The following is a 13,763-nucleotide window of genomic DNA, read 5'->3' as shown; positions in this document are numbered from 1 at the left end:
GGGGTTCTTGGGGTTTGGTTTTTTTGTATTTTGAAATTCATTTACGATTTTGTGGTTTGTTTCAGCCCTTATTTGAGTTGTAGTGCCAGAAAACTCTTATTAACAATTACACTGTTGTTTGTATGCTTTGGTTTGGTTTTTTGGTTTTTTCCTCGTTTCTCCCAATGGTAGGTTTGGCTATGACAAAAACCCATCACTGACATTAATATGCAGTCTTGTCTTTACTTCTTGCGTGGAAAGTGTGTTAAAGTTGTCGTCAGTCTTCAGAATTTACATTAACATTTCTTAAACACAAAAGAAAGTGAGAACTGAAAGGCTGCTATGTGCACAGGAAGTTGAGCAAATGGGCGGCCATTGTTGACAAAGAATATGACAAGGAAAGTGAAAGAGATAAACAAAAACCACTCACCGTCATCACACGAATCAGATTCATCTGAACTCTGACCTTCGCGTCGTGGTTGCACTGAGCATCTGAGGCGGTGTTAAGATTCATTCTCCAAAAAAAAAAAAGTTTTCTTAATAATAATAAAAAAACATAATAATAATAATATATGACACATTAAAGTTGTTGACCAAAAATTAGAAAATTCTAGAAAAATGTTTTACCTAAAGCCCCGAAAAATGTTGATTTCTTTGACTTCTTTCTTTAGCAGAGGTTTTACGGCACTCGCAACTGCATAAGGTCATATGAGCGCCAGAAGACCAGAGGTGTTACAAGAGAGTAACAAACATAAAAAAGGAGAAGGGGAGATAAGGATGATAGATGTTTGATAGGAATGAAGAAGCAAACCACAGCAGAGCACCCGCCAACCACCCACTCTTTGACTTCATTGTTTTGACAAGTGCCTGATTTCACCACGCTGCCTCACAAAACTAATTATCGGCCGACGCAGAGACAGCGCGACAAGGATACATCGCCCGATGAGCTCCATGCTGTTGGAGACGTACTCCTGCACTTTGGCGGTCAGGTAGGCACACTTGAGCGACGTCTCCAGGATGGAGGTGAGCAGCGACCACCAGCGCTCGCCGCGGTAGTCCCATGTCACCTTGTTCAGGAGGCTGGAACACAGGAGAGGAAATAACGACGAAACAACGACATTAAATAATGTACCACACATCAAAAAAGATGAAACAACGACATTAAATAATGTACCGCAAAGCAAATAAGTTTTCTCACATGTGACAAATGAAATATTATACAGACAATGAAGACGAGGAAACAACAACACAAAATATAGAACGACAAAGCATATCAGTTCTTTCAGATGTCAGAGATGAATTATTATACCCATGTTGTACAGCAAGAATCAGGTAATCTTATCTTTACAATGATCATAGAAACAACATGATTCGCATCCTGCCACTTAAGGGCATCACACTTTGTCTGTATCGGATAAAACAACTACCTTACAGCAAATGAAACCACTATTTTTTTTAAAATAATTTGTTTCCAATAATTTAATTTTTTAAAATTAAAAAGCGCTCAAATGACCTTATGCATTTCCAAGCACTGTAAAACCTTACTAAACCAACTAAAATTAATGAATAAAATTAAGGAAATTTTTATTTCCCAAAGCCTAAAATTAAAAGTTACAGAACTGTTGATACTAAAAGGTCACGAAACACAAAGTAGCTCTTGAAGTCAGTCGATACTTCTCTTGAGGAGAAAGGAGAAAGTCTGTCAAAATCCCCAGTCAACCCCCCCGTAGGACATTTACACACACACACACACACACACACACACACACACACACACACACACACACACACACGTTGTTTTACTTCAGTAATTGTCAGCAACTCACATGAGAGCCTTGACGTAGTCTTTGGCGTGATAGTACTCCTCTCCCATCTGTACCACTGGAGGAGGGGCAAAAAGAGGAATGTGAGGGAGACGGATAGGGAGAGAGACAGAGGGAGGGGGGAAGGAGGGAGGGAGGGAGATGGAGAGAGAGAGAAAGAGAGAGATTGAGAGAGAAAAAGAAAGATAAAGAGAGAGAGAGAGAGAGAGAGAGAGAGAGAGAGAGAGAGAGATCCACAAATCAAACAAAAGCATGTAATGTGCAAACCATTTATAATTTCAAAAGCTATTACTCTGTTATAAATCACCAGTCCTAAAGACAAGCTGTGTCGTAACAGCAAAATTACAATCAGAATGCAAATCACAAATGGTGTTGGTGCAAAACAGGACAAAGCATACTATAAACACAGCTTAGAAAAAGTCTTACTATTTTGTTTGTCTGAATGAAGAGAGAAGAACATCGAAACGATAACGATCATTCAGTGCAAGGAAAATAGAAGACAGACAGACGGGAACAATCATGAGAAATAAGACAAGTAGAATCTACTACTCACAACCTCAGAGCTTTCTCGTCATATCTCCATTTTTCTTTAACAGTGAAAACAGTTCATAACAAAGAGCGAGCTTAAGAAGAAGTCACATTTTCCTCGATTAAAAAAATTGGAGATATGACAAGAAAGCCCTGAGGTCACGTATTGGAGCCCCTCCAACCATCCACCTTACGACACACACAAACAAGAACAAAAACTAGATGACTCACTGAGGAATCTCTTCATGCGTGGAGACTTGTACTTGCGGAACTGTGCCACAGCGCTGCTCAATAGAGGGATGATCAGCCACTGAAACACACAAACACTTGGACGTTATTGAGGAAAAAAAACAAAAACAAAAAACCCCCCAAAAACAAACATAAGAAACCAGTGTTTATTCCGACACTTTCATGGGAGTGTATATCGTGGTGACATAAGGCGCTCGTCAAAATAATGACAGAGAAGAAACCAACATTTTCTGCTGTATGGGCAATTTTGATCAATTGTCTGTTTTGACTCCTCACTTTTTATGTCCATTCAAAAGCACATTTCTGTGCGGATTTTATTGAAAAACTTTGATCAAAAACCACAAAAATGTAAATTTGCAGTTTCCAAGGACTTTCAAATTTTGGAAGTCAACAGACTTTGTCAGCCATTTTCTCGCTTATTTTATCTCTGACACCAAACAACCTTCACCTGCTTCAATTGCAAAATATTTGGGATTGATGGGTATTTTTTTCATCTAAAGTAAGTCAAATGAACAAACTTGAAGACGATACCAATAACTTAGTGGAGCTCTAAATGATGTCTGCGGACTAATGTTTGCACACAGAGGGCACGAGTTCAGTTCCAGAGTGGGAAAGTTTCTGTCAAATATCTCCAGGATGCTGTATCATACTCATTCTGGAAAGGCACAGAGTGGCACGGTCGGAGCAGCCAGCCTCCTAAATCAGGTAAAATGTGTAGATAGGGAGCACAACACATATTACATGTTGATGGAGAGGGCAAATCATTGACAACAGCTTCCACTCACCGAGTGGTCCACTTGTCGCTCTTTGGTCTGAAGGGAGAGAATTCCTTCCCGCTCCTTCTGCAGGTCTGGAGGCTCGATACCTGGGGACAGTTTGGCAGGAATCAGCGAGACGGAAACATAATGCAGGATGATTAACGACTCTTTCTGAAACTTCAGATGTATAGCAGGTAAGAAAACTGAACCGGCCCCAGTTTCAAAGGTTGTACCAAAGAAGAAACAATTAGGAAGTATTGAAAATAGAACCAAGGTAGCAACTTAATCATTGTTTGAACGAGCCTTTTTGCCCTTTTAAAACTGCTACAGTGATGGCGGCAGCAAAAAGTTTCAGCTGAGAACAACAACAAAATCAACAACAGCCCCAGTTGCTGGGATGTACTTATGCCAGGGGGACAACAAAGGGAAACACTCACTCTGATGGCCCTGTCTCCACTTGCGTTGGCCGTAGAAGTCAGTCGGCCCGAGGTAGTCGGCTATCTCGTCCGGGCTCTTCATCTCTTGAGGTTGCTGGGGACGCAAACAGTTGACCAACTTTACATCCTGGTTCACAAACACATGAATGCTGAGAACAATTGACCTAAAAACGCTCAAAGATAAAAAAACACTCAAAGATTAAAAAACCCCTCAAAGATGTTAGATGGAACTTTGTAAATCTGAGGTAGCGTAATGTCAAGAAGCTAACCCAGGACAGGGAGAGGTAGAAAGCATTATACTCTGCCCCAGAGGGAGAAAGCAACGATGACGACCACAGTGAAATGTGTAACCAGTGTGAAGAAGAACAAAAGAGGCGAACGCTCAGCTCCATAGGGTAAAGCTAAATACAGTCAACTCATTCCACTTATGTTGAACTCGTTTGAGCAGATCATCGGTTACGTCGATCTTTTTCTCAGGTCCCAGCGCCTCTTCTGCTTTACAGATCCCAACAATTATGTTAAACTTTGCTGATGAGTTGATCTTTTTTTCACTCTCCTAACGACACCTTCTCATCCGCAGTGGATTGTATATAAGAGGTGTCCACTGAAAAAATGGGCATAGTCACAACCTGGAAATTGTGAGGGTGTCAATTTTAAAAGCTTGTGGATTCACAACTTCCTATTTGTTTGATTGGTGGTTTATTTTACATGTTTGTTGGATGGGAAATCTAACAACAATAATCAACCAACAGCTGAACATAAATACAGTTATGAGTCAACAAGCGTTCAAAATCGATACCCTCACGGTTTTCAGTTTTTGACTATGCCCGTTTTTCCAGCCCACTCCTCATATACAAAAAGACCGGCCAATGTTGAGCGTACCACGTACCATGCAGAGCCCCTGGCACAGCTGTTTGCGGAAGATGGCGTGGTTGGCCGCCTGCTGGTAGTAAAATCCTGGGTGCTGCGTCTGGATCGCCGTCAGGCCCAGTTTGATCGCCTCGTCAAACAAGTCGCCAAACACCTGAAATCTGGGGACACAGACAAGCATCGGTTGATTTGCCCGGTAGACAGTTATGTTATTATGATAAATCCCAGTTTTCATTTCTTTTGTAAGAGTTTTACGGCATTTGCAACACAATTAGGTCATCATACAAGTACTGAATATTAGAGGTGTTACTAGAGAGTAACATTAAAAAGAAAAATAGGAGCAGAGGTGAGGATGACAGATATTTGACAGCAAAGAAGGAGCAAACCACACCAAAACACCCAGCAACCACCTACTCAGGGAAAGAACAAAAGAACACCCAGCAACCACCTACTCAGGGAAAGAACAAAAAAACACCCAGCAACCACCTACTCAGGGAAAGAACAAAAAAACACCCAGCAACCACCTACTCAGGGAAAGAACAAAAGAACACCCAGCAACCACCTACTCAGGGAAAGAACAAAAGAACACCCAGCAACCACCTACTCAGGGAAAGAACAAAAAAACACCCAGCAACCACCTACTCAGGGAAAGAACAAAAAAACACCCAGCAACCACCTACTCAGGGAAAGAACAAAAAAACACCCCCCCAAAAAAAAACCACGAAAAAAAAAAAAATAAATAAAAAACGTAAAAGGCAAAAGCAACAGTTATCATAACAGCAACCCCAACTACTCAGGAAAAAAAAAACAACCCCCCCCAAATAAGTTTTTTTAAATCCCCATAAAAAAGGTAAAAGACGTAAAGGGCAAAAGCAACGATTACCCTGACAAAAAAGCCCAAACCAAGAGCAAGGAAAAGAGAATGTTTCTGTTTCACTCACTGCTTCGACATCCATGCACTGTGCTCAAAAGAAAGTTCCGGAATGCCCGTCTTTGACTTGAAAAAGTCAATGTGTTTCCTGAACTGTGCTATCGCATCCAAAGGAGCATTATGTTGGAATGACAGCCTGCAAATCTATGAACAAAACAAAAGAGGTCAATATATTGTATAAACCTTAAACTCGTATACATTATAATCTAATATTTCATAACCTAACCAGAGTCAACTTCCAACACCATTTCTTTTTTCTTCTTCTATTCTTTCCATTATAGTTTACTTTTGCGCTGTCTATTAAAGAAGATCCCACTTCAAACAAACCATACAGTAAAATCATTTGCACCACATGAAAGCATTTAGAAAAAGCCGGCAAGGGAGAACCCACAATACAGGCACAATTTCAGACATTTTTCTCGGTACGGGAAAACACGTATTAGACAAATCATTTGCCACCAAAAGCATATCCATGGTATTATTTTCTACAGCGATATAATTGAAAAAAAAATATGTCAAATCCTTTTGAGTTCGAAAACCGTCGCTGCCATCAACACGAAAGCCCTCAGTAAACATAAGCAGTCAACACGAACTATAAACAGCACTTTAAGTACTATGAACAAAACTAGAACGAGACGTGAGATATCTCACCTTGTAGTTGATGAAGCCGGCCACAGTCTTCACCTCCAGCATGTTTGTGTCGTGCATGCGTAGATCTAGCATGTAGCCGTACGCCTGCTTGTAGTGCCTGGGACATACACACACACACACAGGTTACCATCACACAATAGTACACGTTAACTGTCATTAACCCTTTCCTGTACACACAGTTGTATACATTAACCCTAGCCTATTCACACAATAGTACACATTAACCCTTTCCTATTCACAGAATAGTATACATTAACCCTTTCCTGTTCACAGAATAGTTTACAGTAACCCTTTCCTGCTCACAGAATTGTATACATTAACCCTTTCTGGTTCACAGAATAGTATATTTAAACCCTATTCTGTCCACCCCAATCAAACTATGTGGAAAAATCCTGTCCTATTGTCTCACCCAGCCCATTTTTCTCCCAAGAGACTTCCTCAACCGTTACCCTGGCTATGATTTACAACAGACCACTGACATTAAGCAGCATCCTTGTTTTCATATCTAGAGAGGAGATAGGTATGCCAGCGCTGACAAAAGAAGCCAGAATTTACTCCTTACATACAAATTTATTTCCGTTATACCAACACTCGGCGGAGAGAGAAAAAAAAAAGTTATTTTATAGAAAGAAAGAAAATTCAGGAGTCTTAGCAACAGTGACTGGAAAATGCCAAAGGCAAATATTTTTAAAATGGTAAAAAAGTATAAGTTTAACACCCCTATCAACACTTTTAAGTCATTTAAGAGGTGGGACCTCCAAGTTTAACGTCCGTCTCCAAAACGACTGAGCCAAAAGCAAAATTCGTGTAAAGTGTCTTTCCCTAGGACACAACATCGGACCCAGCTGAGGCCCGAACCCGCGAACCCGCAGTCTCACGATTATGGGTCCGGTAGCCTAACCATAAGACCACCTCAGCCACCAGGCAAGTAAAAAGCTATGTGGGCACAACGCACTTGATGGCGGTGTGTGAGTCTTGCTTGAGCTCGTTGAAGAAGGCGCTCTTGAACTGATGTCTGACGAACAGCAGCTGAGAACAGAACGGGAGAACAAAAGTCTGGTTAGCTTTAGTCAGGTTCTACGGCACTTGCAACACAATGAGGTCATATAAGTGCAGAAGATTAGAGGTGTTACAAAAAAATAACAAACACAAAAAAAAGGAGGGGAGATAAAGACGATAGATGTCTGAAAGGAAAGAAGGAACTAACCATACTAGAGCACCCGTCAACAACCCACTTGTAAGGTTTTACGGCGCTCGCAACTGCATACGGTCATATGAGTGCGAACGGGTCGGGCGTATGTTAACAGAGAAGTCCAAACGGGGAATCAGGCTTACTCTGCTCACCTCTCTAGTCTCAACAGCACAAAGTCTGCTTCGACTATCAAGGCACCCCGGAAACAGCGGGTCATAAGAGAGTGACAGACATACAAAAGAAGTAGAGGAAAATGACGCCTTCCTCAACAGGAAAAGACAAAGTACAGTCTCACCTGATGAGTGGTCTTGTTGAGGAAGTCTTTGTGAGACTTGACTTTGCGAGCCTCCTGGTGGTAGTAAGCCTGGGCCTGCTCATAGAAGGCGTTCTCAAGTCTGTGAGGGAGAGAAATAGTTACTCGACAGTTACAGGGATGTATCATCATCGTCATAACATCGTAAATGCTTCATTCATTTCTTTCAAGTGTCGGCTTATTGGTGTGGTTAAAAAGTCTGTAATTCGTGTCATATCCTCATAATAGCTGGATTTCAGTGTGCGTACTCAAAATTCAATCACATTTTCTCGCTTACTACAGCCACAAGGTTGAGTTTGGTGAGCAGGGTTTTTTTTTAAGTTTTCTAAAAAAAATATTTTTTTTAAGACTTTAAAAATTATGTTCTGACCATGAGGACATAGAGCCGCGGGGATGGGTAGGGTGGGGGCGGGCAATGAAAGAAATAGAAGATTTGAATCTTCATTGATTTTGACACCTCTGTGTGAGATGGGACCAAAGATGACATGGAGGCGGGCGGTACAAGCGGAAATGGAAAAGGCAGGGACATCATGGAAACAGTTAGAAAAGGATGCACAGGACAGGCTTCGATGGAGAAATGTTGTTGCTGGCCTATGCTCCACTGGGAGTTAAAAAGGGCAAGAGAGAGAGAGAGTGATGGGACTGCTACTGTTAGTTTTCTTTGTGGAAATTCTATTTCAGCATTCTTTCAACTGTGCCCAAAACTTACCCCTCAGTCATCCCCACTATAAATGCAAATGACAATACCCTCCTTCTTCTCCTCATTAATCTTTAACCAGACATCTCTCCTTCTTTTCATTCGTCTTTAACCAGACATCCCAGTCTCTCGTGCGGAGGCTGCTGCTGGCCACAGGTCCTCCAGGCCCCCATAGAGTGTTGGGTCCTCTCCTCCATCTACGGTTGGGCCTATATTTGCTTCTAGATTTCTAACTCTCATTCTATTACAGAGTTTTTTATCTTTTAAAAATCTGCCTGAACACAGGAGAACTACCAAGAAACCATACTTACTCTTGAAAACAGGTCATTCTTACAGTCTTCTAAAGTTTGACAGTAATAATAATAATAATAATAATAATAATATTAATAATAGACTGCATTCATTATTCATATAGCGCTCTATTCCGTACTAGTATAAGCTGTGAGCGCTTTACATCAATCACATGATCACTGAGCAATTCACACAAGATAAAATATTTCGCATATTCATAATCACTTATGGAATGTAATACAATGATGCGCTGCAATGTGTAAAAAAACACAACCCAAAACCCCCACATGTACAAGACCCCGCGTACTCACCTGACCGTGTAGCCAATGAGGTGGTCGGTGTGAGGCAACACGTACAGCGACTTGGCAGAGATCTCGCACGCTGAACACAGAGACACGGCCCGCTCCGCCGCCATCAGGTCTTCTCCTGTACAAATACGTCAAAGCTTTGTTAAGTCTTTACCCTAGGCATCGTATTTTCATTTTTTAGAGAATAAAGGAAAAAAATTTATTAAAAGAAAAACTTTGTGGTTATGTCCAAAACCCAATTAATGCAGAGTGTATAAGACTTACCAACAACAACAAAAAAAAGAAAGAAAAAAACATTCCACTGCAGATTATTCTAGTTTGGAAATCAGCGTTTTCTACAAATACTCATTTTGAGTTCACTGTGACTTCGTGAAATATGAAAAAAAAACTGGACATCATTACAAATTTGATTATTTTCAACATTAACATTGCATTTAAAAAGACAGAAATCACCTCTTCATATAGGAAAGTTTCAGACACGAACACTTACATACTTACAATGATGTCTCAGTCCACTGGAGTGATGAGAAGCACATCAGCACAATAATTAACGGTCTTTTAGAGTGTATGTGAGTGGGGGGGGGGGGAGAAAGACGGCCAGACACAAACAACAGAGAGAAAGAAAAGAAGTAGGACCTACCAGAAGTACACTCCAACCAACTCTCCACAAAGAATAAAATTCTAAAAACCCAGAATGTTATTCCAGCAGATAAATTCCTCTACATCTTTAAACGGTCTCATTACCTGGAGGAAGGGGCGCGTTCTTCTGGATGAGCACAACAGCTATCTTCGTCCCACGACCCTGCAGGCTGTTTCTGTAGAATATGGGGAGGAAAAATCTCAACATGAGTGTGAAAACGAAGCAAATTTTTTCAGAACTGGCCAAAGAGCCTCATACTCAAAATGTTTTATAATGGACAAGCATCTAACTGTTTTCTTACTAGACAATCTACCAGTCAAACTCATAATATAACTGTCTTGTAAGTGCACAATATAACTGTCAAACTCATAATATAACTGTCTTGTAAGTGCACAATATAACTGTCAAACTCATAATATAACTGTCAAACTCATAATATAACTATCTTCTTAGTGGAAAATATAACTGTCAAACTCATAATATAACTGTCAAACTCATAATATAACTATCTTCTTAGTGGACAATATAACTGTCAAACTCATAATATAACTGTCTCATAATATAACTATCTTCTTAGTGCACAATATAACTGTCAAACTCATAATATAACTGTCTCATAATATAACTGTCTTCTTAGTGGACAATATAACTGTCAAACTCATAATATAACTGTCAAACTCACAATATAACTGTCTCATAATATAACTATCTTCTTAGTGGACAATATAACTGTCAAACTCATAATATAACTGTCAAACACACAATATAACTGTCAAACACATAATATAACTGTCAAACACACAATATAACTGTCTCATAATATAACAGTCGTCTTGGTGGACAAGCATCTAGACAATCTACCAGTCAAACTCACAATATAACTGTCTTCTAAGAGGACAATCTACCAGTCAAACTCATAATATAACTGTCTTCTAAGAGGACAATCTACCAGTCAAACTCATAATATAACTGTCTTCTAAGAGGACAATCTAAAGTACCAAACAATCACAACCATCTTGTAACCAGGGGACAGAATTACCGAACAATCTCGACGCGAGTCGAGCACTCCATCTGTCGCTCCTTCCACAACGGCTCATCCCAGTCCAGGTCAAAGAACACAACGACGACAGACGGGATTTCCTGTAGGTGCTTCTGCAGCCAGTGGGTCTTGAGAATCCCTTTTGGGATGTACCACTCATACGAAGTTCTCTGTCCGAGTAAAATACAGTAGCCCATATAAAAAGCATTCAGTTTTAAACATGAGAAGCAAACCATTAATTAAATTTTATTAATTTTTATACAGTTAACCCTTACTTTGAACCCCGAAATTTACTCGCTGTTCAGCATCTCAAATTATAAATATAAATGATTACTGTTATCTCCACAAAAACATTTAAATCAAAAGAAAACTGTGATTACAGTAATGACACAAACTACTGCCTCCTCTGTCACGGCACTGACCCAATTTTAAATGTTTTTATGAACATTTTTCATGCATACACCCCTTTCCATTTTCACGAGATTTGTATATATATATAATATATATTCCATCAAAACATCAAAAGTGATTCCCGGGTTTACAGAGCTGAAAGACACTACAACTCACAACTAACCTTTTGTTTACACTTCGGGTACTCGTGATCAGCGGTGCACACTTTGAACTGCAGCGGCACACGGTCATTGCGTCTATTGTTGAAGAACGAGTCCCATATGGCTTTGTGCACCGCGTTGTACGTCGTGTCCAGACCGGTCAACGCCACCAGGCCAAGCGGGCGACACACGAGCTCACCTGGCAGTTCACTCGCCCAAGACATTTTGGAAATCTTTTATTGTGAATATTATCACATCAGAGACTGTTAAGAAAAAAAAAAATCACAATTACATTATAGAACCATTATATAATTTACAAGAACTCAAGGGTATGTGAATGTGGGGGGGTGCAGGGGGGCAGTTGGGAGTGCACGAAGCATGCATTAAATGGTGGGCATGAATGTCATATTGGGACATCATTTGTACATATTAAGATTCATGGAATGCAAGGACAAAATTGCGAGCCAGTGAACATTTGTGTGTGTAATGAATGAGAGAAGCCGGACTGAAAAATATTATATAAATTTAAATCAATCATCAATGTCAAAGCATCTAGTTCTGTCTCAAAGCAAGTTTACAAGGCCTACATACACAGTCAGCAACAAAGAGAGAGACTCTGACTTCATTACATCAATGACACGACTTATGCGGATCATCCTCTCGCGACCTCAATGTTTTCTTGTCGTGCTTAACTCTTTATCTCCGAGGGGGGTAAAAACCCACTACGCCGGGACCCTTTGTTAGTGCTAAATCTAAAAATGACAAAAACGTCATTAAATGGGTCATTAAATCAAAACTAACAAACCTATTTTGATAGTTCTTCATCTAATGAATGATGATCCTGTATAAGAGACCTGTTTTTGGCAATTGCTGAAAAGTAATTTGATGTCGAAGTCAATGTTAAGGAATGTGTGTGCCTGAGCGGCTCACTGGCAAAGTGGATCAGACCGCGAGCTGTTGGGAGCAGCTTGCCAGAGATAAAAAGAGTTAATAACACAGTGAAACAGTTCATTTTATAGCAAAGAGTGATCTTAGAAGTTAAATTTTCACTGTTAAATAAAGAGCTACGACAAGAAAGCACTGAGGTCGCGCTCTGTCACAATGAGTCTGATCACTCGAGAGAGGAATAACGAGCTACAGATGTTATATATAGATCAATGTCTTCTTGGATAAACTGGTGTTTACAAAATACAGGAGCCTGCTCTGCTTGGACTGCTTGGAGTGGCCTTAGGTTAGAGAGGTGTAAAATAAAAGACAGTGCGGAGCAGACTTTTCATGTTTCCCTTTCTCTATCCTCTAAAACTGCAGCAATTCATTATAAACACAATATTTACCTTGGAGCCTATTTGTCTTATTCACAGGACAATCTATATGAAGACCTTACTGTCTGACAGAGGTCTCTATTGAAATTGATAGTCCAATAATAACAGTAACAGTGGGCGTGTTAATTAAACTACAATAATGTATTGAACTGCAAAAATAGTTTGTATGAACTGTGTATACACCTAGAACTAGATCTACATGACAGCAGACTACAGGCTGATGCAGTTGGCCTAAGTCAAAGTCAGGTCACAAAGGCAACAAGTTGTTGCAAAGGGCTGGCCTTGGTCCACAGTGCAAGCAAAATAGTTCCAGTTCAGAGGAGAGGGCTTCAACAGATGATAGACTTTTACTTTTGCTCGTCTTAGAATCTTAGAACTCTGCTGACCTTCCCCAAAAACGAGCACTTCAGAAACCAAGCAGGATCTCAAGTCACACTGAGTAATGGGCTGTAATGTCACTTTGGCATCTAACTTGATGGTGACATCGTTGTTGTGTGTTTGTGTGTGTGTGTATTGAGTGTACTTGGACTTGGCTTACCAGCCAGTAGCCTGTAGCAGCTAACACATCAGCCTCAATCATTACGAAGGACAATGAAGGATTATAATTAGGAAGAAGACCCTCTTAAAGCATCAACATTAATCAATAGCCTACTTTGCGAAGATACCCTTTGTCTCCTTGCATTCGAAGGAGGCTTCTCTTTACTCTTTCTTTACCAAATCCTAGGTGCAAGGGAAACATCTACTGTCTACAACGTACACACCTCCCAAGTGTGTTGGTTGTGTTGTTTTGTCATCATGTGTGTCAAAAAGATCGATTCTAAAAATTTAACGTATCGAGTTGTTTTCATGCGTTAGATCGTATATATCCGTAAGGACGGAGAAATACCACATTTTCTTTTTACTCGTCTCTTTTTAGAAATTTTGTTAAAGAACCTTGATCTGATACATTTTCCTTTCATGTGCAAGTTTTTTCAAGCTTAAGGACTGGTTCGATTCTTGTTCTTACTATTTACTATTCTTAAAGGGGAGGGAATACATGAATTTCCAATGAAGGGAAATCTTGAACGCGGCCATACTTATAAAGATTCACAGATATCTATTGATTGATAACATAACTATAATCTGTTGTTTACAAAACTACTCTCTCATTCCAAAAAAGAATTATGTATAATTTACACCCCCCC

At 40.0% G+C, this 13,763-nt stretch overlaps 1 protein-coding gene across 2 annotated transcripts in view; it reads right to left on the bottom strand.

The window, feature by feature from the left end:
• LOC101862203 (trafficking protein particle complex subunit 11) overlaps positions 1–13,375 on the bottom strand; it is a 31,188-nt gene extending 17,813 nt beyond the window's left edge. Inside the window, exons 1-16 of one of the 2 annotated variants that reach the window (XM_005105028.3) lie at positions 13,232–13,375; positions 11,281–11,520; positions 10,707–10,876; positions 9,772–9,842; positions 9,031–9,145; positions 7,714–7,813; positions 7,182–7,255; positions 6,227–6,323; positions 5,586–5,719; positions 4,664–4,805; positions 3,775–3,868; positions 3,365–3,444; positions 2,562–2,640; positions 1,806–1,860; positions 914–1,059; positions 410–471 (exon numbers count right to left, since the gene is read on the bottom strand). In XM_005105028.3, coding sequence (XP_005105085.1) covers positions 410–471; positions 914–1,059; positions 1,806–1,860; positions 2,562–2,640; positions 3,365–3,444; positions 3,775–3,868; positions 4,664–4,805; positions 5,586–5,719; positions 6,227–6,323; positions 7,182–7,255; positions 7,714–7,813; positions 9,031–9,145; positions 9,772–9,842; positions 10,707–10,876; positions 11,281–11,481 — 1,620 coding nt within the window. In that variant the 5' untranslated portion in view covers positions 11,482–11,520; positions 13,232–13,375. The remainder of the gene's footprint in view (positions 1–409; positions 472–913; positions 1,060–1,805; positions 1,861–2,561; positions 2,641–3,364; positions 3,445–3,774; positions 3,869–4,663; positions 4,806–5,585; positions 5,720–6,226; positions 6,324–7,181; positions 7,256–7,713; positions 7,814–9,030; positions 9,146–9,771; positions 9,843–10,706; positions 10,877–11,280; positions 11,521–13,231) is intronic. The other variant, XM_005105029.3, reaches the window with a different exon arrangement.
• Between the last annotated feature and the right edge of the window lie 388 nt (positions 13,376–13,763).

This window comes from Aplysia californica, unplaced genomic scaffold, assembly GCF_000002075.1.
Source record: "Aplysia californica isolate F4 #8 unplaced genomic scaffold, AplCal3.0 scaffold00449, whole genome shotgun sequence".
Classification (NCBI taxonomy): Eukaryota; Metazoa; Mollusca; class Gastropoda; order Aplysiida; family Aplysiidae; genus Aplysia; species Aplysia californica.
This window is presented reverse-complemented; position numbering and strand designations above follow the sequence as displayed.